Source organism: Phalacrocorax aristotelis, chromosome 2, assembly GCF_949628215.1.
Source record: "Phalacrocorax aristotelis chromosome 2, bGulAri2.1, whole genome shotgun sequence".
Classification (NCBI taxonomy): domain Eukaryota; kingdom Metazoa; phylum Chordata; class Aves; order Suliformes; family Phalacrocoracidae; genus Phalacrocorax; species Phalacrocorax aristotelis.
Window position 1 is genome coordinate 48,183,033 of NC_134277.1, and position 22,091 is coordinate 48,205,123.

The 22,091-nt window shown below is 41.4% G+C and overlaps 2 protein-coding genes across 5 annotated transcripts in view; one reads left to right on the forward strand and one right to left on the reverse strand.

The window, feature by feature from the left end:
- DNAJC13 (DnaJ heat shock protein family (Hsp40) member C13) overlaps positions 1-18,449 on the forward strand; it is a 55,225-nt gene extending 36,776 nt beyond the window's left edge. For all 3 annotated transcript variants that reach the window (XM_075083387.1, XM_075083388.1, XM_075083389.1), the window contains 21 exons: positions 241-376; positions 1,515-1,699; positions 2,225-2,299; positions 2,481-2,600; positions 3,476-3,655; positions 4,574-4,741; positions 5,362-5,475; positions 5,804-5,920; positions 6,471-6,648; positions 7,710-7,801; positions 8,158-8,257; positions 8,716-8,790; positions 8,955-9,067; positions 9,485-9,654; positions 10,018-10,060; positions 10,977-11,150; positions 12,194-12,373; positions 12,629-12,769; positions 13,212-13,355; positions 14,181-14,280; positions 17,584-18,449. In XM_075083387.1, the coding sequence (XP_074939488.1) occupies positions 241-376; positions 1,515-1,699; positions 2,225-2,299; positions 2,481-2,600; positions 3,476-3,655; positions 4,574-4,741; positions 5,362-5,475; positions 5,804-5,920; positions 6,471-6,648; positions 7,710-7,801; positions 8,158-8,257; positions 8,716-8,790; positions 8,955-9,067; positions 9,485-9,654; positions 10,018-10,060; positions 10,977-11,150; positions 12,194-12,373; positions 12,629-12,769; positions 13,212-13,355; positions 14,181-14,280; positions 17,584-17,681 (2,703 nt within the window). In that variant the 3' untranslated portion in view covers positions 17,682-18,449. The remainder of the gene's footprint in view (positions 1-240; positions 377-1,514; positions 1,700-2,224; positions 2,300-2,480; positions 2,601-3,475; positions 3,656-4,573; positions 4,742-5,361; positions 5,476-5,803; positions 5,921-6,470; positions 6,649-7,709; positions 7,802-8,157; positions 8,258-8,715; positions 8,791-8,954; positions 9,068-9,484; positions 9,655-10,017; positions 10,061-10,976; positions 11,151-12,193; positions 12,374-12,628; positions 12,770-13,211; positions 13,356-14,180; positions 14,281-17,583) is intronic.
- Positions 18,450-19,764: 1,315 nt separating this feature from the next.
- ACAD11 (acyl-CoA dehydrogenase family member 11) overlaps positions 19,765-22,091 on the reverse strand; it is a 31,679-nt gene continuing 29,352 nt past the window's right edge. Inside the window, exons 18-20 of one of the 2 annotated variants that reach the window (XM_075083394.1) lie at positions 21,198-21,314; positions 20,633-20,742; positions 19,765-20,138 (exon numbers count right to left, since the gene is read on the reverse strand). In XM_075083394.1, coding sequence (XP_074939495.1) covers positions 20,024-20,138; positions 20,633-20,742; positions 21,198-21,314 — 342 coding nt within the window. In that variant the 3' untranslated portion in view covers positions 19,765-20,023. Of the gene's footprint in view, positions 20,139-20,628; positions 20,743-21,197; positions 21,315-22,091 lie in introns of both variants that reach the window. The other variant, XM_075083395.1, reaches the window with a different exon arrangement.

The following is a 22,091-nucleotide window of genomic DNA, read 5'->3' on the forward strand; positions in this document are numbered from 1 at the left end:
ATTGTTCTTAGTACTTCTGTCATAGTGGAATTGACTTAGTTTTAGTCTCTTGCCAGTGGTGGAGTCTAGGAAATAAAAGAAAACTGATCTGTGAACCAGTGTTCTTAAGGTTATTCGTAGTACTTTCTGAAGTGTAATAAGGTAATAAACTAGCGTTGTGGTGAATAGCCTGGAATGCTGTATTTTACCTGCATCTAAACTGATGCTGCAACTTTTAAGACTATTCCTCTTTATTTGCAGGATATGTTTGAAAAAGTTAATAAAGCATATGAATTTCTATGCACAAAGTCAGCCAAGGTGATAGATGGGCCAGATCCAGAAAACATAATTTTGATATTGAAAACTCAAAGCATTCTCTTCAACAGGCATAAGGAAGGTAAGCATGGTGTCTCAGAAGGATGTTTTATCTTCGCTTCTTCAGTGACCATTGCGAGTTTTAATCTCCTCTGTTCCTGAGTCTGTGTTCTGGCTTGCTGTCAACCAGATCTGGTTTCTGGCTTGCCACAGCATTATGTAGCTATGGTAAAGGGCTTCAAAATAGCAGTTTTTCCTCCATGAAACAAATTCATCTGCTGTAGGACTTAAGCCAAAAGCATGACTAACTTTTTGAAATGCTCTGCACCAGTGCTAATCAGTGTGAATCTTCTTCCGTATTTAGCTTAGACTTACAATTCTGTCTGTGCAGAAAAGTCCTCATGAGTACTCAGTCACCCAGATGGTAGATTCTGGATATAAATGAGATTACACTCATGTGGCTATTGAAAATGAGGTAACACTGGTCAGAATTTCTGCAAGATTAGAGTTCACTGGTGAGTGTACTGCAACACTACCTCTTTCACAGCCCAGCTGGGGAAGAGGGATAGCTAGAGTACCCTAACCCTGGGCTCTAACTACAGTCCCTAGCTGGCAGCTGCCAGCAAGTCCAAGTGTTGCAGAGTCAACAGTGTTTTGCTACGTAGGTGTTACATTCTAATGGTAAACTAAGAACCTCATATGCAATCATAGTTCTGTCAGTTGTGATGTTAGTGTAGACTTACATAGTTTGGCTCATGATCGGCTCCATACTTCATGATGAAATTGTTCTTTAGCACTGCTGAACCTGAAAGGGATGAAAAAAATTGTTATATTTAAAACACGATTGCTGTGTCAAACTGGAAAAGGTTCTTATAGGGTTATTTTAGACAATCCTCGCCTAAGACAAAGCTATACTTGTGTTTGTCTGGAGACAGACAAGCATCATTTGGAAGGCCCTGAGCCTGGGGCCTTGCTGAGCTGGAGATAAGTCTTTTTAATCTTAAATGAGCTCTTTCTATGAAGCTCTGTCAGCTTCTAGCATGAACAGTCTTATGTGACAAGGAGTCAGATTGTATGGACTGCTCAGTCATGGTGCCATATTCTTTGACTCCTAGTCCTTGTATATCTGATATATCTTCCACTGATAATTATGTGGTGGTTTAATTTGCTTAGATGCTGCATGTATGTGAACTTTGATTTTTTTTTTTTTCCTCTTTCAGAGTTGAAACCTTATAAGTATGCAGGTTATCCTATGCTGATCAAGACTATTACCATTGAAACATCAGATGACCTTCTGTTTTCCAAAGAATCTCCTCTGTTGCCTGCTGCTACAGAACTTGCTTTCCATACTGTCAATTGTTCAGCATTAAATGCAGAAGAGCTGAGAAGGGAAAGTGGAATTGAGGTAAATGGGAAGAAACTTACTGAAACGAATTTTTTTAGCCTAACTTTTCTACAGCTAAAAATCCTAGATACTCAATGCATAGGATATGGGATGCAGTTGAGAATCACTTTTGGTCATGTTGAGACACTTGTCCATTCTTACTGTCTCTTTCTGGATGCAGTAGAAGCATGTTGCAGAGTACACCCCTTTCTGGACCTAGGCTTGTCAGTTTGAACTGTGGATAAGCAAACTACATACGATGTTTCTCTACTTTACAAAACTCTGTTGAGAGCTTCTGCATTCTGTATGTGAAAAAATAGCTCAAGTGACTTATTCACTTTTATCTATCAACTCTAAAGCACCAAATGCTAGTACCAGCACTTGCAAGGAATTTTGCTCCTGCAAACCCTTTGAGCAAGCAGCAGATTTTGTCAAATGTTTCCCTTTAGCCCCATAAAACATTAGCTGATAAAACCACTTTTAATTTCTGCTAGCCTCTATCAATTTCTGTTGTGACTGAACTTATGCATCATCTAATCCTCACAGGTATTGCAAGAAGCATTTAATCGTTGTGTAGCAGTCTTGACTCGTTCTAGTAAACCAGATGATATGTCTGTACAGGTAAGTTGCAGCAACTTTAACTGATTGTATCAGCTTCTCAGAAGATCATATATATAATATGATAATAAATATACAAGTGTATAATATAAAATATTGATATAATGTTATATATATTTAAGAAATAGGATTGTAATTATGTGTTTCTCCTCCACTTGCAACCATAAAATAATGCTTCTTGTAGGTATGTGGATATATTAGTAAGTGTTACAGTGTAGCTGCTCAGTTTGAGGAGTGCAGAGAGAAGATTACAGAAATGCCTAACATCATTAAGGACCTCTGTAGACTACTGTATTATGGCAAGGTAAGAGCTCCCTTCCTTTGCCTAAATGGGTATTTAACTGTTAAATGTTTAGGGGAATGTTACGTTTTTAAGGGAGATAAGACAATTGCAGAGACTGATCAAACCCTTCTGTAAGGTTGCAGCTAATTATTATGGGATACAAAACTCCTCTGCCTTGTTCTAAACGCTTGTATTTGAATCCATATAGTTGGATTTAAAATGCAATCACTATAAAGATTCAGCTACTTTTGCCTAGCCAATCGGTTTACTGTACTAAGTCAGCATATAAAAGTACTTGAGCTAGATCTCATGTAAGTAGATAAACTCTTAAATCAGCATAAACTCTGGGAACAGTATTCAAGAAGTTCTGGTGCCTTTTAACTCTTTAGAACTTAACCTATGTTGTATAGATGCTGAATTTTATCTGAATTAAGAAAGGAAAGCTTGTCTTGAACTTTTCATATGGGCATATGAAAACAGAAAAATATAGAAAAAGACTATAGGAAAGAAGAGACTATAAAACCAGATTATACTAATTGACAGTGGGTGTTTCTGTTCTTAAGTATCTGCAAAACACATGTATTGCCATAAAAAGCTCACCTGGAATTTCTACCACCTTCTTGAATTTGCTTTTCCACCAATTGATCAATGCTCCTTTCTATTCATATAAACTGTTCAAATAATCTTCCTTTGAAGGATGCTGCCTAATTAGCCATGTTTCTTGGCAACCAGCCACTTCAATTGCAGATGTTGTTCTGTCTACTTCAGTTTTCATCTCTGTGATGCTTAGATAGTACTCTAGAATTAGCAAGTTCTTGGCTTTAAGTCTTTGGTAAGGAAGCCAGTCAGCTTTCTTCGGTCGTAAGTACTAAGGCAAACTTTTTTTCTTCCTTCAGAACATACCACGAGTAGCTTCTCTGGGAGTGGAGTGTGTTAGCTCCTTTGCGTTGGATTACTGGCTACAAACGCACTTGTTCCAAGCTGGAGTTCTCTGGTACTTACTGGGTTACCTCTTCAACTATGACTATACGCTGGAAGAGAGTGGCATTCAGAAAAGTGAAGATTCAAATCACCAGGTAATGTTAACAAGGCGCATGCTTTCAGAAACCAACAGTTGTTGCTTGCCATCTCTTATTATCAAAATAAGTATATTAAAATACTTGTTAGAATCATTGAATTACATGAACAGTAACGTTAACAGAGCAGTTTTGGAACGAGATTTCTGTGTAGTAGTGTAAATACTGTTTGGGTTTTGTGGGGTTTTTTGTTCATTGAGTTTTTTAGAGTAGCTCATGTTTTGAGTTCAAATGTTAAAGCTGTCAAAACCTGTAGTTTCTAACAGACTCAATGCAAAAGATTTCTATCTACAGTGACCAGTAAAAAAGTAGATTTGTGCTGTCAGAAGGAAAAGTCCTTTTCTCTTGAGGCTCAACTGAAGGGGTTGTCTAGTGATACTATGAAGTTATCTATAATGTCTGCTTTAGGACTGTATTGTCCTTTTGCCCCATGGCTGCGTAAGTGGCTTCACACTTACATTTCCTTTAAATGGTGACCCTCTTAGTATGGCATTTCTTCCCTAGGTACTTCATGAGATGAGCTTTGACCAGTCTATTGTAGTTATTAACTCTTGTGTCGCTGTCATAAAAGGCTCATTATGCTGATATTTGATTGGTCTAGCAGGAACCATTGTCTGGTCAGAAGCTGTTATGCTAAATAGCTTCTGTAGCATTCAGTTCATCTTGATGCCCCGGTTTCTCCTACTTATCAGTGTTCATGTCTAACTGCATTTATTAAGCCCACAACACAGTGATTGTATTGTGCAGTTCTGCAGCACCTAGTGTTTTATGAGACATCATGCATAATTAGTGATACAGATAAATAGGGTATACCAGTTCTGTTCATTCTGGTGCAGAAGTGTTGGACAACTCTTTCTACCTAGTCTAATATTTCTTCAACAAGCTCTAGCTTTTAGAACTGTCTCTGTTATTTTTCAGGAGGTAGCAAATAGCCTTGCTAAGCTCAGTCTCCTGGCCTTGAGCCGCCTTGGAGGGTATCTCTCTGGAGAACAAGCTACACCTGAAAACCCAACAATCAGGAAAAGCTTGGCTGGAATGTTGACACCCTATATTGCAAGGAAGCTCGCTGTGGTCAGCCCTACTGAGGTAAGCATCTGTTGGCCAAAACTTTCTCTAGTGATTTATGGAAGGAGTACCTGGCCGCTTCTAAAACACTGAACTTTCTTAGACCAACCTGATACAGAGAACAGCAGTGCAATTTTTCTTTGCAGTTGGAGTTAACTGCAAGGAACAGAAACTGCTTCAGCCTCAAACACTATGGATGGGAACAGTACCCTATAGAATAATATTTGCAAAACAATTATGGGAGCAAAGTAGTTGAGGTAATTGTTGAAGGCTTAAGGATATAATGATAATGGAGAGAAAAGGCTAAACTACTCTCTTTAATGGTGCCAAGGAAGTCCTCTGCAAAGTGATGCTGCAGATAGTTGCTGTTCACTGTTAAAAAAAATAGGAGAATCTGAAGTAAGTGTGGCTCAAAGCAGAATGAAGAAAAGTTAAAATATAGATTGTACTGTACCAAATAACTCACGCATACTGTTTTTCCAGTATGTGGAAAACTTGACACTTTAAACCTGCTTATGAAGTCAGTCTGGTCACTAATGAGATTGAATTAACTTATATCATTAAACACACTGATTACTGTGCATAATAATCCAGAACTAAGTTGTAAACGTGTTACACCATGTAAATTCCTTATTTCTTAGACTCTGAAGATGCTTAACAGCAATACAGAGAACCCCTACTTGATCTGGAACAATGGGACAAGAGCTGAATTACTTGAGTTTTTGGAATCTCAACAAGAAAGCATGATTAAGAGAGTAAGATACTCTTTACTTGAAATCCCATTACTATTTTTTTAACTAGTTTGTGTTTTGGTACAGCTGCTTGTAATACAGTGGTATAGTTAATACAAGTATCTGTTATTTTCTACTCCTAAGTCACTTTCTTCATTCAGTAGTCTTTAAACAAAAAAACCTAAGAGTTTGCTTGTTTATTTCTTGTAATGTTTTAGCCTGAGCTTCTGATTTTTGCTAAAGCGTTAAGTTTTCTGTTTAAGTATTGTCTATTTCATAATTGGGTTATAGCTTTATACTTTCTACAAGGTTATTTTCTGTCTGAGCTTGTGCTGCTTATCTCTGCGTAAAGGGTGACTGTGACAAGAGCTATGGATCTGACTTTGTCTTCAGTGACCATGCAAAGGAACTTATTGTGGGAGAGATTTTTGTTAGAGTCTACAATGAGGTCCCTACCTTCCAACTGGAGGTGAGATGTAGCTAAAACTTTCCTGTTGAAACCAGTATTTGGAATGTTGCTTTTTCCTCTCTGTCTGTCAGTGCAAACAGAATGGAGAAAATACAAAATCTTATGGAAATTTCCTTCAACATGATCAGCATGTTATGGGATATCTCTTCAGAGTAGAATAAATTAAAAAGAACAATGAGTTTGTTATAAGACATGCTGCTTCAGATGGCTTAATGCCATTTCTTTACAAGCTTGCACTGCAGGCGCTCAGGTTTATTCAGTAATTCCAGGAGGTAGTGATTCTGCCTAGTGGCTTTGCTGTCCACCTATACGTATGGACAATAATACATCTTAAGAATGCTGTTGCAGTAGTGGCAGCTTTCTAAGGGTTTGTTTAGAGATAAATAGGGTTAATATGCTTCAGATGTTAGAGTGATCTAAGTAGAAAAGTGTTTCCTGTCTGGAAGAAAGGTACGTGTCAAATGTAGGAAAAGTTATTTGGATACACTTTCTTCTGGTGTGAATACCATTGCATCATACAACTAAAAATGTTCTCGTCTCTAATTTAAAGCTTCCTAAAGCATTTGCTGCAAGCCTTTTGGATTACATAGGCTCACAAGCACAATACCTTCATACGCTAATGGCAATAACACAGACTGGGAAAGTAGAGTCCAATCAACACGGAGATCGTTTACGGAGAGTTGAAATGGCCCTGGAGGCTCTGAGAAATGTGATAAAACACAACCCAGGTAGGATTAAAAATTAACTCCCTGGTAAGCTTTCCTGTAGACAACCTTAAAAAATGCAGACTGCTGCAGTCCTTATCTTCCAGTGGGAAGGAAGGTTGTTTTGCTGACTAACAGACTTCAGCACTGTTGATAAGCCACACAGGCCTGCTTCCCCCTGCCCCTTCGAGAACATTATCAGTAGATGTATTAAAGTTTTTTGTGAAATCCAAGCCTTTTCTATTTTCTTCTCTGAAACATTGGATTTTAACTCTAATTCTAGCCTGCTGTTGCCAGGAAGACTTAAACCTCTTGGATGAAACTTTCTGTAATTGTTCAAAGAACTTTAGCTGACCTTTAAACTTCCTTGCATCAGATGAGCAAAAAAGAACTCTCTTGAGCTGAGTCCTGCATACTAATAAACATCTAAAAATGTGTCAGGGCCTTACTCTAAAGCAGGAGGAGAAGATGCTCTTGAGAGTGGGTAGCAAAGACTTATGAGCAGGTATCAATGTACAGACTGAAAAAGCCTGAGACACACGATTATAATGTTTTCCTACTCTGTTATATGTTAGTTCTAAAAGCAACTCGTGGTGTTATCATGGCTTCTAATAATAGGTGGTTAGGTTGTTCTCAGACTGGATTATCTGCATTTGGGAATTATTACCCTGAAGGCAGCTGTTGCTGCTGCAGATAGCAACCCTACTCTGAGCTGGGAGAATCAGAAAGGGCACGTGTATTTGCAGACAAGAAGTACTGATAACCAATGATAAATACAATAACTGAACTTGCTTAGTTGTCTTGTAACTAGATAGGCCAAGAACTAGCTCAGTTACTTGCCTTAGTGGGAGAAAGTATCCTCTCCTTTTGAAACATTAACCTGGGACTTTGTGGAAGCTAGATTAATAGTCGGGACTTCATAATTTTCTAATTCTGTAGCAGGTGCTGCTCTATAGGAGCTGTTGTAACTACGTACAGACACGTAGCCTTTAACAGACTTCTGTATAGTGAAGTGGGGGCTTGGGATGGCCTTCAGTGGATGCTTTGGTTAACATGAAGAGAATAACTTATTTGGTCTTTTGCAGGTTCTGAGTGTGAATGCATAGGTCACTTTAAGTTGATATTCTCCCTTCTGCGTGTTCATGGAGCTGGCCAGGTGCAGCAGTTGGCTCTGGAGGTAAAAAAAACCCAAACCAACGAACCAACCAAAAAGACCCCCAAACCCTTCTGTCTAGATGCTGTACGTAATCAGCATAAACAAACCTGATTGTGTAACTGTTAAAGCAGCACCTAAAAAGTAGCAAGACTGGGGTTCCAAGGTGCCAGTTCCTCCTGTGAGGAACGAGTGATAGCTTCTTGCCTGTGCCTTTGCTCCTTTCTTCCCTGAGGTGACAAGACAATTTGGCAGGAATGAACATTGTAAATATTAGCTATTATGGCCAGTGAGGTGACTGACTTCATCATACATTGCATTTTCTGGACCATGTCTTAACAGCTGCAATATAATCAAGTGTTGCTTCTGATCTTTTACAGGTAGTGAACATAGTAACAAGTAACCAAGAATGTGTTAACAACATTGCTGAGGCAATGGTTCTTGCGAACTTACTGGCACTCCTGCATTCCTTACCTTCAAGTATGTACCACATAATGCCTAGCCTTGCAAGGCACAGAGTTTCCAACTCAGAAATTAATTAGAATGCAGCTGGCTGAGCTTACTACTGAGTTTTAGGTTAAGACAGCATTTCAGTGGGGATGATTAAAAAAAATGTTCTGTGTAACCTGTTTGTCTTAAATGTGTCAGCTGAAACTTTTGAGTTGTGTAGTATTTCACTGACTAATTCTTTTAGGGAATTTAGGTAGGAAACATCTAGTAAATCAGCTATGCTGTACTAGAACATGTGATTGATTTGTCATGCCTTAACTAACTGAATTTAGCCAGAAATCCCTAAGCTTGCAATTGCATATGTACCTCTAACTAGCTCTTCCCATAAGTTTTATTGCCGTTTTGATTCAGCTTTCTGTTAAGATCAATTTAGTTCATCTTTGATTAGTTTATATGGCACAAATTCTTAATGTGTTTTGTATTGACAGGTCGGCAGCTCGTCCTTGAAACTTTGTATGCTTTGACATCTAGCACAAAAATAATTAAAGAGGCCATGGCAAAAGGTACAGTACTACATTGGAAGCAAACATTTCTGCAACACTGGACTTAAAGTAAATACAGTGGCTAAATCTTATTCTTCCCTTCAGAACAATTGGTGTGGAATTGGTGCACTCATGCTACTTGTGACCAGAAAAAAAATTGAGTGTTTTTCTGTCTCTTTGTGCAGGTGCTTTAATCTACTTACTAGATATGTTTTGCAACTCAACTCATCCACAGGTCCGAGCCCAAACAGCAGAGCTCTTTGCCAAAATGACTGCAGATAAGCTGGTGGGTCCAAAGGTAAGAATCTTAACAGCTCTTATTGGAACTCTTAGCTTGATATTACCAACCTCTCTGTAATGATGGAACAAAAAAACACCTCTTCTGTGACTGAAACGTTCATGTGAAGAGCAATCTGGCTTTTCCAAAATGGTTAACTCTTAATCTGTGAGCAGACTTCTAGAAGGAGTTGTATTTATTGTAACTACTATAAGCAGCTTTGTTTCCGTTTGCAATGACCTTAACGTTAGATACCTAGATTTCAGAGCTATCATTGTCAATTGCTACTTAAAATGATAGCACTATTTTATTTGGTGATATTGTGTTCTAGCAGTTGGTGCCATAGAACTACAAATAATGAGGCTTCCTGGAGTTCTTTCTTTTTCTGTCAGTTTGGTTTATGGTATACTAAATATCAATTCTGTTCATCCTTTCTAGGTTAGAATTACGCTAATGAAATTTTTACCTGGAGTCTTCATGGATGCCATGAGGGACAACCCTGAAGCTGCTGTTCATATCTTTGAGGGAACTCATGAAAATCCTGAGTTAATTTGGAATGATAACTCCAGGGAGAGAGTATCGACAACAGTTCGAGAAATGATGCTTGAGTATGTGGAGGCCTACTGGCTAATTGTTTCCTTGACTGAGGCACTCTTAGTGGCAGTAAACCAGAGTTGCTACAGAATTGTTGGACAGGGCCCTCCCTGTGAAAAGTAGAATCCTTGCAAGCCAGACTTTACTGAAAAGACTTGTTCACTGTGTATTTTACCTGTAACTCAGAGATGCAAGTGTGGTTTTTTGCACAATCCAGGTATTTGCTCGCTGCTAGAAGATGGGAGGGGGCTACAATGAGGAGAAAATGGGGGTTAGAAACTGGAACTACTTCACAGTGACAGAGGGAGACTGAGGTGTCAAGGAGGGAAGACGACTGCTTCTTTTACTGCTTGTTAAAACTTACTTTCTTTTTAAAGGCACTTTAAACTTCAGAGGGACAACCCTGACACTAACTGGAAGGTAAAAGTATCCTGTTTCTGCTTTGGGTGTGTCCAGGGAGAATATAAACCAGCTGATACTGTATTAATGTATGTAACTCTGACAGGCTTTCTTCTTAAAGTACCAACAGGAACTTGCTGCTGTGCTAACATAACTGTTTTCATATTGAATTGAGGCTTTCATTACTTCTTGTACCTTGAAGTCAGACGCTTTATGGGCAGTGGTTTTGCCAGTAATACTCTGACTTTCGTGATAGTTCAGTCACTCTAAAACTTACCAGAGGTCGGCAACCAAGGAGAATACCTGTTTGCTGGGAAAAGTCCTATCACTTATTACATTGCTGTCATAAACACACTCTTGGTAAATGTTTAAGAATGTTAGTAAGCTATATTGTCCTGAGCCATTCCATCACATCAGGTCAATCAGTGAGATGTTTCAGTCTCTGTAGTATTTCCCAATGTCTATGAAAAGCCAGGCTTGACTTCCTCCCAGCAGTGGTCTAGTTTGACATTAAACCAACTTCTAAACATATAGGATGGCTATTTTGATGCAGGTATAAACTGGAAGCTTTCCTAGGTTAATGGTGAGAAACCTTCCCCTGAGGTGTGCAAGAAAGAAAGGAAAGGGCTGTTTTATCAGCCTTGTTGCTGGTACTTTTCTTGAAGTAGTTGTTACCACTAGCATAGTTGTAGACTCAAGTTACATGTGTTCTTTGAAAGAGAAGTCCACTCTAGTAGTACTGCCTGCACTGTTCTTTCTACTCTCACTTCTTACCTCATGTTTCTTCAAGATGAAGTGTGTGTTGATCTGGCACAGCTCCGTTTTGGAGAGCACAGTTAGTTCAGTGGCCTTGCCACTTAGTCGTGATGTTAAAGAAACAATTACAGCTCTCACAAATACCCTTGCCAATAACTCCCTCTACTTTACAATTCAACAGCTGCCCGAAGACTTTGCTGTGGTATATGGTGAGGCAGAAGGTGAACTTTCAGTGGGGGGAGTCTTCCTAAGGATTTTTATTGCCCAGCCGGCCTGGGTTTTACGGAAACCAAGAGAATTTCTCATTGCACTGTTGGAAAAGTTTACTGAACTACTGGAGAAAAATAACCCCCATGTAAGATGATTTTTCTGATTCTGCTCTTTGAATTTGTTTAGCAGGCTTAAGCTGCCAGTCTCTTAGTATCTGGTTAAGTTAGATTCTCACACTTTCTTCCCAACATGAATGATATTTTTTTGTCTGCTTTCTGACTCTCTGTAAAAGCATGTAGATACGTTTAGGCAACTTCTGAACATGAATCAGTGCTTTTAAAGTCCCTGAAGCCACAGAACTAGATTCAGTAAGTCTCAGAGGCTTATTTTGTGGTAGAGATGAGGCTTAACAAATGAAGTGTCTTTAATTATTCCATGACTGACCAATGTAAGAAAATGGCACTTGTTTGGCACTGCCCTGAAAATTTTCAGCTCTTGACACTTCTGGTGTCCTTCTGCAACACTAACTTCCCGCTCTGGTGTAAATTATGTGACCTGTACAAGGCTGCCACCTAACAACTAGTGTAACGCGGTAGAACTAATGTGTTACAGTTTGAATGAGAACAATGTTTAAGTCATAACTTAATGATATTACCAATAACTGATTTTTAAACAGTGTTCAGACAGATTCTGGGTTAGACTTGCAGGGAGGCAACTAACTTGTACATTGAGTAAAACGGACATCTTTGGAACAAGGATGTGAGGGCAGTTTGTGTAGGCACGGAGAATACAGCAAGTGTGGTGAGTGCTGCTGCACAGGCTGCAGAACCCGTTAAGGCATTCAGGTGGTCGGCCTAAACATCTGTGCTGTCATGCTTCCACTGACCAAGTTGGCACGTGTGCTGCTGTGCATGCAGAGGCTGCAGCCAGACGCTGGCTTCTCTAGGTACTGGAAACAGCTTAGAAACTTCTGTGTGATCTGTCTCCGTGAAACTAGTGGCTGTCTGCCACTATAAAACAATATGATCAGGTCCAAAACTTCCTGTTTTAACACCTTCAGAGCCAAGTGACATGATAAAAGCATTAAGGAAAAAATCTATAATGCAGAGCAAGTGAGAAATTTACTGTTACGGTGATATGTAAGGCTTTACTGAGTTACGTTTTCTGTTGGTTTTTGGTTTTCTGCAGGGGGAAACTTTAGAAACCATTACCACAGCAACTGTGTGCCTGTTCAGTGCCCAGCCTCAGCTAGCTGATCAGGTTCCTCCACTTGGTCACCTTCACAAGATAATCCAAGCTATGAATCACAAGAACAATGCCATTCCTAAAAGTGCCATTCGTGTCGTGCACATATTGTCTGACAATGAGGTACTGAATCATTTTAAGTGCTTGAGAGGAGAGAAAAGCATAACGAGTGATTTGTATTGCTTAGTAGTGTTCCTAGAAGGGTATTATTCTGACTATAAATACTGCATAGCAGATGAGCAGGGATTTATAGCTAATTAATGTGGAATTGATAGATTAAAGATACTGAGAAATTGATGGCCTTGGCTGGACTATATCTGCCATAACTGTCAAGCTTAGCCTAAAATGGGTACTCTGAATGTTTCTGTATCTCTGTAGCTTTGTGTTCGAGCAATGGCATCACTAGAGACCATTAGCCCTCTCATGAATGGAATGAAAAAGAGATCGGATATAATTGGTGTAGCCTGTGAAGCACTTAATCGAATGTTTCAGAAGGAACAAAATGATTTAGTAGCCCAAGTAAGTAGTATATTCTCAGTCTGTAAAAACGTGATAGTTTTATATTTGGCTATCTCACTGTTCATAACAGAGGTACCATCCAAATTCAGTGTCCAGGAGGCTTTTCATGTTGGAGAAGCCAGAAGTCAGTCCTTTATCCAAAACGTGGGCCTGTTGAAGGAGGCTACACGAGCATTGAAGCGTAATGCATAGGATAGCATTGGCTTGTGTCTGCTGAGAAAGTGTAACCTAGGAATGCCAGCTAATTCAACTGAGTTTATGCCTGGACAGAGCAGAACTGCTGGCTGGTATCTCTGTTTTCTCTTTATGTGAGGAGAAATTGACTCGCTAAACATACTTAGCAATAGCTGTTGGTACTTGTGGTTCACACTGCTAGTAACATTAACATCGGTATGGCACTTCCTCGTCCACGCTAAGACAACTCACTTGGGTATGCTTGCAGGCTTTGAAAGCAGATTTGGTCCCGTATCTTCTAAAGCTGCTTGAAGGTATTGGTCTTGAGAACCTGGAAAGCCCATCTGCAACAAAAGCTCAGATTGTTAAAACTCTGAAATCCATGTCTCGCAGCCTGCAGTATGGAGAACAGGTAAGTCCTAACAAGTCCTTAACTGGGCTTTGTACACTTGGAAGATCAAACTCTGAACATCCCGTGTTTAATCTTATGGCTGTCACGTACATCATCCCACCTGAAATGTTAATTGTGTAACTGTGAAATCATTATGGGTTGGGACATCTCCATCTCTTTCTTGTGGAGAAGTCGTTGGTTCAGTGCATGTGAAGAGCACTAATGCAAAAGACAAATTGCAAGAGCAGGAGTGTTCTACAAGCTCGTAAGCCTCTACTGGCAACTCTTTCAAACTTCTGTTAGAAATGTGAATGTCTCTGTTTCCTGGATAAGTGCTGTTGCAGACATCTATAGGGGTGTTAGAGATCCATATTCAAGTTGGTAAAATCTGTCCCATTAACTGTGCTAGTTCTTGGTGCCTTTCTCGTACCCTTGTGTTAAACTTTCTCAAAGGGAGGAAAGACCTGTCATTAGTTTCCTTCCAAGTTGGCCCTATCTCACTGTAGTACAGGAAAAGTTCTGTTCTACCTGAGCTCGAGACGCAAGGCAAGTGGCTGCTTGCAGGGTTGCTTTTCCTTGGCGCCTAACTGGGGAATGAGGGAGAAAGTCAAGCTGCTAAATTACTTCTTCATAAGCCTTCTGTATTATGTGTTCAGCTGCACAATTTGAATGGAAAAGCAAGTTGCTACAATCTCCTTGGAACTTTGCAATTCTGTATTGCCGCCTAAACTACTGCTGTGCTACTTGGTGATCCCTTCAGAATGGCTTGGTTCTAGAAAATGAGTTTGTTCTCCTAGAACATTACAAATGTCACTTGCTCACTGTGTTTCTCTTCAAATGCTGTAGGTAAATGAAATTCTGACTCGTTCCTCTGTGTGGAGTGCCTTCAAGGATCAGAAACATGACTTGTTCATTTCTGAGACACAAACAGCAGGATACCTCACAGGTTGGCAGCACTTTCCTAGTTATGTTCTGACTCGTACTATAACTGTTACTTAATTGTCAGGCTTGACTCTGGAGAGAGTTTTTTTTTATCCTCAGGATCTAGTGCCATCATGTGGCCTCAACATTCAATGCTATAAAAATACAGTAAGTTTTAAAACCACTTACTAAAAGCCAAACTCTTCTTTTGTGGTTGAATGTATTTTTCTAGATAGTCTTTGCTGTACCTATTTCTAAAATACCAGAGCAACAGAATCTGGGCACTGGCAATTCTTGCAAGTACCCTGTAGCGATAAGGCAGAGTTGTAATCAGAACTAATGGATGACAGTAACTTTCCAAGCTTTCTCAGGATCGGTCTAGTTTATGTCTAGAAAAAATTGTTTTCCAAGGCTGGAGGAGGAGGAAACTTACTTCAAAATCACCTAGACTTTGTCTGTAGTAATTGTCATGTGAATTAGGCTGCTTTAGCGTTAGGCAAGTAGTTGTATTATTTTGAACGTTAACAGCTCGGAGCGTGGGGCCATGTTCCAGCCAGGCTCTGTGCACTGGCAGGGCCCTTCTCTGGTGGGAAGGGCCTCGCGCCCCTGCTTGGAGCGTGCGGTGTATACTTGACCGCTCCTGTGGTGTGCCCTGGGGGAGTCCCTGCTGGTGCCGCCAAGACTAAAGTGGCACCCCGGGGTGCCACCTCAGCCCACTAGCCAGCGTAGGAGAGCATTCTAGCTGTAGGTGCCGCATGCCGTGCGCACACAAAGGGTAGCAGCTCGTGAAGTTCCTTGCTGGTAATGGCAGGGTGTGAACATAATCCTGCAACAGTTAAATCACAGCAACCCAAAACCTGGTTCTTCCTTCACTCGTGCAGCGCTTGGTAGACACATCTTTAATGACTACATTCTGCTGTATCACATTCCAAAACCCTGCTATCACAGATTACTTGCTATAGCTGAAAATATTTTATGTAATGACACTGCAGCGAACTCTGTCTAAAGCACCATGTGATGCAAACTTCTGAGTCCTCAATAGCTGTCATTTGGTCTTTAGTTTTGTCTCCCAGGTAAGGTTTTAAAGCCCTTGGACAGGTCAATACGAATGCTTCCATGTGCCGCATGGAACTTTCTCATCTAACCCAAAACAGGGATCTTGGTAAAGCTTTTGAGCGTAGCTGAATTAATGAGGTATAAATCAGCTGGCCATATAGATAGGAAAGTGGTTTTTTTTCTTGCAAGATACTAGTGTGTCTCTTGAGAAAATGAAGCAAGAGCCTTTCAGGTCAGGACTTGGACAACTTCGAAGCAGATGCTTAATACTGTGAGAGCAGGTATATTGCAACACTTGATGTGTTTTTCCGTGCAGGAAAGACTCTGTGCTTTAGCTCTGAACAGGAGTTCTGTTTATTGCACCATTTGATGCTGCTTTGACAAAGAACACTTGAGCGCTTGATTCAGTTGGTACTGAATTTCCTTGGTATTTCATAAATACTATAAATCAGAAATATGAAGTGAATGCTGGCGAAGAACTGAAGCCATGGCATGGTGAGGCTCGAGGCTGGGGGCAACACAGCTATCCAACTGCCTTAGGGCCGGTGCTGCATTTAAACTGCCTAATGTTCAAGTGCTTGCAAATGTAGAATGCAGATGCTGTACAAATGCAAAGTATAGATGGAAAACAAACTACAAGCTTTATTTTTAATCTGCCTTATCTTGTATTCTGCCTTATGTCTTGCTTCAAATTGCTTTGCTTATTTGCACTTCCCTTGAAACTTCCCTTGCTTATTTCTCTTCCCTCAGGTGTCTCTTCTCCTTCCCTTCTAACTGGCAGCAGTCCCCTTCACCTGAGAAGTGGGCTTTAGATCTGCTCTGCCAGGCAGCTTGCTAACTTCTGTGTAGCTCTCTAAAGCAGGTAGATACCACCTTGCAAAATGCACGCCGCACTTGCTGCGTTCCAAGTAATAGATGCATGTCATAGACCTGTAACAAATGCGTGGTCCCAAACCGCAAAGCACCGATAAACTTGTCGTCTTCAAGCGCACAGCAGCAGAAAACTAACAACTGCAGTGGCTGATACTTGCTGGTACTACAAATGAACTAAACTTCTGAAGTATGTTACGAATCCTCCATAACGGAAGAGTTTTAAGGACGAGAGAACTAGTGGGATTTTTGCCCTAGGACGTGTAGAAGTGGGTCTGGGTCTTGGCAGATGCCCCCGATGGGCTGGCGAAGAGAAGTTGCCTTCTGAGGCCAGGCAGCTTTTTTGCACCAAAGAAGCTGCTTGCTTTGCTCCCTTGCTTGCAGTAGGACTGTTGGCAAGGAGACAAACCATGCTCTGGTGTTCTGGCTCTGGGCTGTAGTGTGAGGAGGGAGGGTGGGGAAGGAAGGGAGAGTAAATTTAGGAGAACGTAGTGAGGGTGACTTCCGGGGAGGAGAGTAAAGGACCCAGCAGAACTTACTATGCTGAAGACTGGCAGTGTAGGCTGAAGGTCTCGTGCCAGGTTGATTGTTGTACTGAAGCAGGAACATGCTGCAGGTTGGCAGCTTTCTGCAGTCATTAATCCGATAAGAGTTGCTGTTGAGACGTCTCATGCTGCAACATGAGTTTGTTGCGTGCATTTGAATGTTTCTATGTCTGTAACTTAAACTCCGAGCTTTGAGGGAGACGGGCTTTGTCTGCAGTGCAGAACTGACCGTCCCTATAGTAACCAGCATAGATTTATTAACGATTAGGAGGTCTTGATCTCTGATACGGAGCTTGTGCATCCCAAGAACACTGTTCCTTTTTCTAATTGAAGGCACAAATTGCTGCCCAGACAAGCATAAGGCAGTTCTGCTTGTTCACGGGGCAGCCCACTGAGTTTCTTTAAGTATGTGGCTGGGAAAACCTTTGCAACACTGAAAGCATAAACGTGGAGCCCAGTAGTGGAAAGCGTGCCTGAACTCAGGTCACTCCTGCAGCAGGTCATTTCCTTAGCAAAGGAAGGCTGCCCCCCCTTTACTGCCACTTCCATGGTGGAAGGCGAGGTGGATAATGCTGGTGGTTTGGGTTCTTTTGTAACTTATTTGGCACATCTGAATGAAAAATGCTGCGCAAGTCTGAGAATGGTCTCCACAAGCCATTCTGCTAAGTGGACTAAGATGCCTCAATGCCTAGAGTGCCTAGATTCCAAAGAATCTAAACAAAAACTCTTAAATGTTCTTGTTTAAGGTGTCTGGTTGACTTGGATGATGCTTTTTAGTGTCACCAGAGGAAATAAAGCTGTTCAGTCACTCTTCAGAATCAAAACTAATCGCCGATATTCTGTTTTCTTCCTGAAAGGCCCTGGAGTTGCTGGTTACCTCACTGCAGGGACGACGACGTCTGTAATGCCCAACGTTCCACCCCCGGTAGACAACGAAGTGGGAGATGTCAGCTAAGGACTGGCAATTCTTGTGCAAGAGACAGAAAGGCAGACTGGCCAGTGATGAGGAACAGCACTTTCCTCCAACGCATTGAAGTGAACTTACTGCCTTTGCAAGTGTTTAATGACAGTGTTATTCCTTTTTCTATGACTGTTGGGGTCTTTTTGTTTTCTGTTTTTTTTCTTAGGAAAAAGTCAGTGATTCTAACTATCACACTGTAACACAAGAAAGCACTCTGTGGATCAGCTGAAATGGGTACACAAGAATTTTTTTTTCTTGTTGTACATAAGCACATTTTGTTCCTTTCTATTTGTTTACAAGACTGTGAATCAAACTTTCCTAGTTTTTATATTTTATGAATTAGCATGACTGGAGTTGAGCTACAGTCTAGGGGAATTGGGCTAAAATCACTTGACCTCACTGACCCCTCCCCCCAAAAGGGCACCCCTCCTTCTCCCAGTCTGATGCCATCACTCCCATCGAACATGACTCGCAAAAGGTTTGTCCCTGCACCAGTTCACTGATGTCCTTAATCATTAACATTATCTTCCTGAGATCAGACAGCATTAGACATTTGTATGTATAACTGGCTTGACCAAATTGACAAAGCTTCAGCAAAAAAAACCTTAAAGTTGACATGTCATGTAAGAAATTAGTGTAATTGTGAAATGTTCTATACATTATCCAGTATATAAAAACTTTCTATATTGAGTGTACATTATACAGATCATTCATATGTACATAAAATTTTAAAATAAAGGGAATTAAGAGCCTTGTTAATGAGCTAAAGGTGGTGTTCTTATGTAGCTCTTTCTTCAAAGGTGTGGGAAAGGAAGGGTGGTCGGACACCTTAATGTGAGCGTGGCTAAATAGGGTTCCTGGGCAGCCTTGCTTGGAAAAACATGTTTGTGCAGGTTTTGACAGCCAGGAGCAGAGCTCCTGAAGCCTGGCTGCTTGTACAGTGCAGGCTGTGCCGGAGTAGAGATGTATTTCAGCCACTGATGTGCTGACACGCTCAACTTCCTTGGAAACATTCCTGGCAGGAAGCAAGAGGAAACCAAGATGGATGGAAATATAAACAATTATTATTGCTTTCTCAGAAGGGATTATAGTTGTGGTTTAGGTTATAATGAATTGATATGAGGTAAGGAGCTTCCTTGTAGAAAGCTTCCAGTTCCAGGTACTCTGAAACTGTTACTGCCCTGAGTGCAGCAGCCTTTGCTGGAACACCCTTCCGGCAAGCACTCAGCCATAGGCTCATCCTGATGCCTTGTTTAGTTTTTGCCTGACCAAACTGCTTGTGTCCTTATGTTAAGTGTTGATCCACCCTGTATAAGTTGAGAAGGGACTGCCCTGCCTTTACAGGAGGTGGAACCACAGCTGGCACAGTATGCTGTGATCTGCCTGCTATGGTACTGTGCCAACAAGTTCTCTTATAACTAACTAATGCTGAAGAGGACTTAAAAAGGCAGAGCTGAGGAATTCTGTCCTTTGAGAGCTTCACAAAGGTGTATTGGGCATAAATGGCAAATCCTGTTGTAGCAGCAGAGGTGGCCATGAACTGCCGTGGGCCAGTCACTAAGGGTTCCAGCCAAAACTTCAGCTCCTCAGAGGGGAAGGTGCCACATTGTTAAAAAAAGGTTGGAGGAGCTGGGGCCAGGAGCAGGGGGAGGCTTGTGAAGATGCACAAAAGGAAAGACAGACAGACAAGGGAAGACAAAAGGGGCACCTATAAGGAACAAACGCATCTCTTCCCGTTGGAGAAAGAAAGTGGAGGAGTAAGCAGCGAGGAGTAGCAAACAAAGCGCTTCCCCCAGGCTCCTGTGCTGCCCCTGGCCTTGCCTGAGGGGAGGCAGGGGAAGGACAGAGGGCAGCTGAGAGCAGGAGCTGGGAAGGAGGAGGGGTGGGACTGAAACTAAGCTTTGGAAAGGGAAAACAAAGGTATTACCCTAAGTGTTTAATTGTCATTTAATTCATAATTAAAAGTTTATCCTAGCTTGCAATAAACCAGATTGGGTGAAACTTCTGAGTCAAAACTGCTTTGCCTATAATACAAGGATAAAAGAGGGCTTTGGCTCAGGAAATAAAGCACTGTAGGCCTGTTAGAAAATAGATTTTATTTAGTGTTATAAAGAACCCAGACAAATTCTGGTATTTACATGACATTCTGCAAATTTTTAAAAGCAAGCCTCTGATTATTAAATGTAATAATTACAAGTAAAGAGCAAGAGGGTATTTATTGCTTCAAGGTAGAATCAAGTTTTTGTAGTCATCCAGTTTTACCTTAATCAACGCTGTTGCACGGAACAAAATCTGTCCTAAATCTTCCCTCCATGTGAGATGGCTTTATGCTGACCTCAGATTTTTGCAGTTAGCTGCTTTGACTGATCAAGCAGTTCCCACCTTGCAATTGTTGAGAGATGAACTTCGTCAGGCCCATCTGCCAGGCGCAGGGTCCGTATATAAGCAAACCTGTGTCAGAAGATCTGAATTAGGGGGAGATTCCTCATCCTGCCACAGCAGCAAGCCAGTCCGATAGGATGAGTTCTCAGCGCTATTCTTGCTGTGGCCGTCCTTCTAACAATAGTCTCTTTGAAAAGAGCTATCTTACGCAGGAGCTACTGCAGCAAAATAGTCCTGGCAGGACTAAGATGTGTGGGCTGGAAATTGTGAAGGCTTGCTTCTTCCCAAGGCCATAAGGGATAAGATTGAGCTTGGGAAACAACTCAGCTATGCTGCTGATAAGAACTATTTTAGGTCCAGTGCCAGCTTGCTTTCTTTTTTAAGGGTAAAGCAATGCAATTGCATTGGAATTGAATTATAAAAGCACTTGGTTTAAGCTTTATAGTTTAAAGGCACATGGGCCATTATTTTAGGCCAGCTGAGGTGAAACAGTGCGTACTGGGCGTTATAAAGTTATCTTAAAAGGGATGCTTAGAATCTACAGCAAAGTCTCCCTTACTCACATAGAAGCCAAAGGAAAATCCTGGGAAACTCCAGCTCCGCCACACACTTGGATTGCACAGTCAATCACTTTAAGCACAGCTCGAGGGACAACCACTTTGGTCATGGCTACCTGTGGTTAGAAGAGAACTCACATTATCCGCAGTCGTTTCATAAGCAACTGAAAATGTTTATTTAATGCTTCTGGTGAAGACTTGTCTCTCATGCTACATTCCTTCCTCTTTTGATGGACTGAGAGCGCTGCTGTTCCTGTTCCCTGGGTAAGGTAAAACTGTTTCCAGGAGAGACAGTCACCCAAAACTCACATTGTCTTGAGACAAATGAACAATACATGAACTTCTTAAATTTTTAAATACTTTATCAGAGTGATCTCAAAGTTTTTAACCGAGCATGCTTTGCAATGGCATGATAATGCCCTCTTAAGGCCATCTATTTTCAACTTAAAGTGACGCTCTGTGATAAGAAGGGTAACATTCAGCAACGTGTTTTAGCTTGTATTTCAACCAGTTGAATGCTCGGGTATTGCAACCCCAAGTCCTAGCCTAAGGCTGGCAAAGAAAAATTTACCTCTTTTCTTGCTTTTCTGTTGCCCAACACATCAATCTTGCCGGCTGTTTTTAGTGTAAGCAGTCGAGCCTGTTCTATGCTGAGGCGGCACTCAGCAATCCAGTGGGCAACAACTTCCTGCAGAAACCAAAACCGAGAAGCAGAAAGTCAGTTGATGCCTCCTAGCGTGCCCAGGTAAGCCTGCCCCAAGGACACTGCTCCTCTATCTCAGCGTGTGCACAGTCCTGTCATTTAATGACACCCTTGTGCAAATTAAAGCTAGTTTGATGCATGTAATCTAATAGGAGGGAAAAAGAAAGACAACGCTTGGCTGACAAAAATACTGAAGATAGAGGGGTTCTTTTCCTGCCAGGAAAGACGATAAGGGTGAAAAACTCCTGATTCTGGCACGCTCGCATTTCCTGGTCAGACCCAGTGCCTGCTAGCCATTTTCCTGAAGCCCTTCAAAGCCTCCTTTTCACTCCCCACTTTACCCACTACCAGGGCTCAAAACCATCTTTCTGTGTAACGTGCCCCAGATTACAAAAACTGGGCGGGGTGAAAGAGGAAAGGAATCAGTTGTTTTGCTTAAACTACTGGTGATGATGATATATTACTCACCCAGACAAACAGCTGCAGGGTGGTGCCTGCTGTATCTGGCCGCATTGATGACAAATTAGTAGCTCCCAAACGAAGTTACTGTCTTGGCAGCCCTTCCCTACTCCTATTGGCTAATTCCCTGCTGCAGCCAACATACCACAGTAGGAAAAAAAAGTTGATGTGATGCTGTTTGGAGCTTGAGCCAGCCGCAGGCACCCGCTTCTGCCTGCAGCGTGGACCTTGTAGCCTTGGCAGTTGCAGGAGACGTGAGCAAATGTGAATCACTCACTTCAGTGCAAAGGCTGGGGGCTCAGC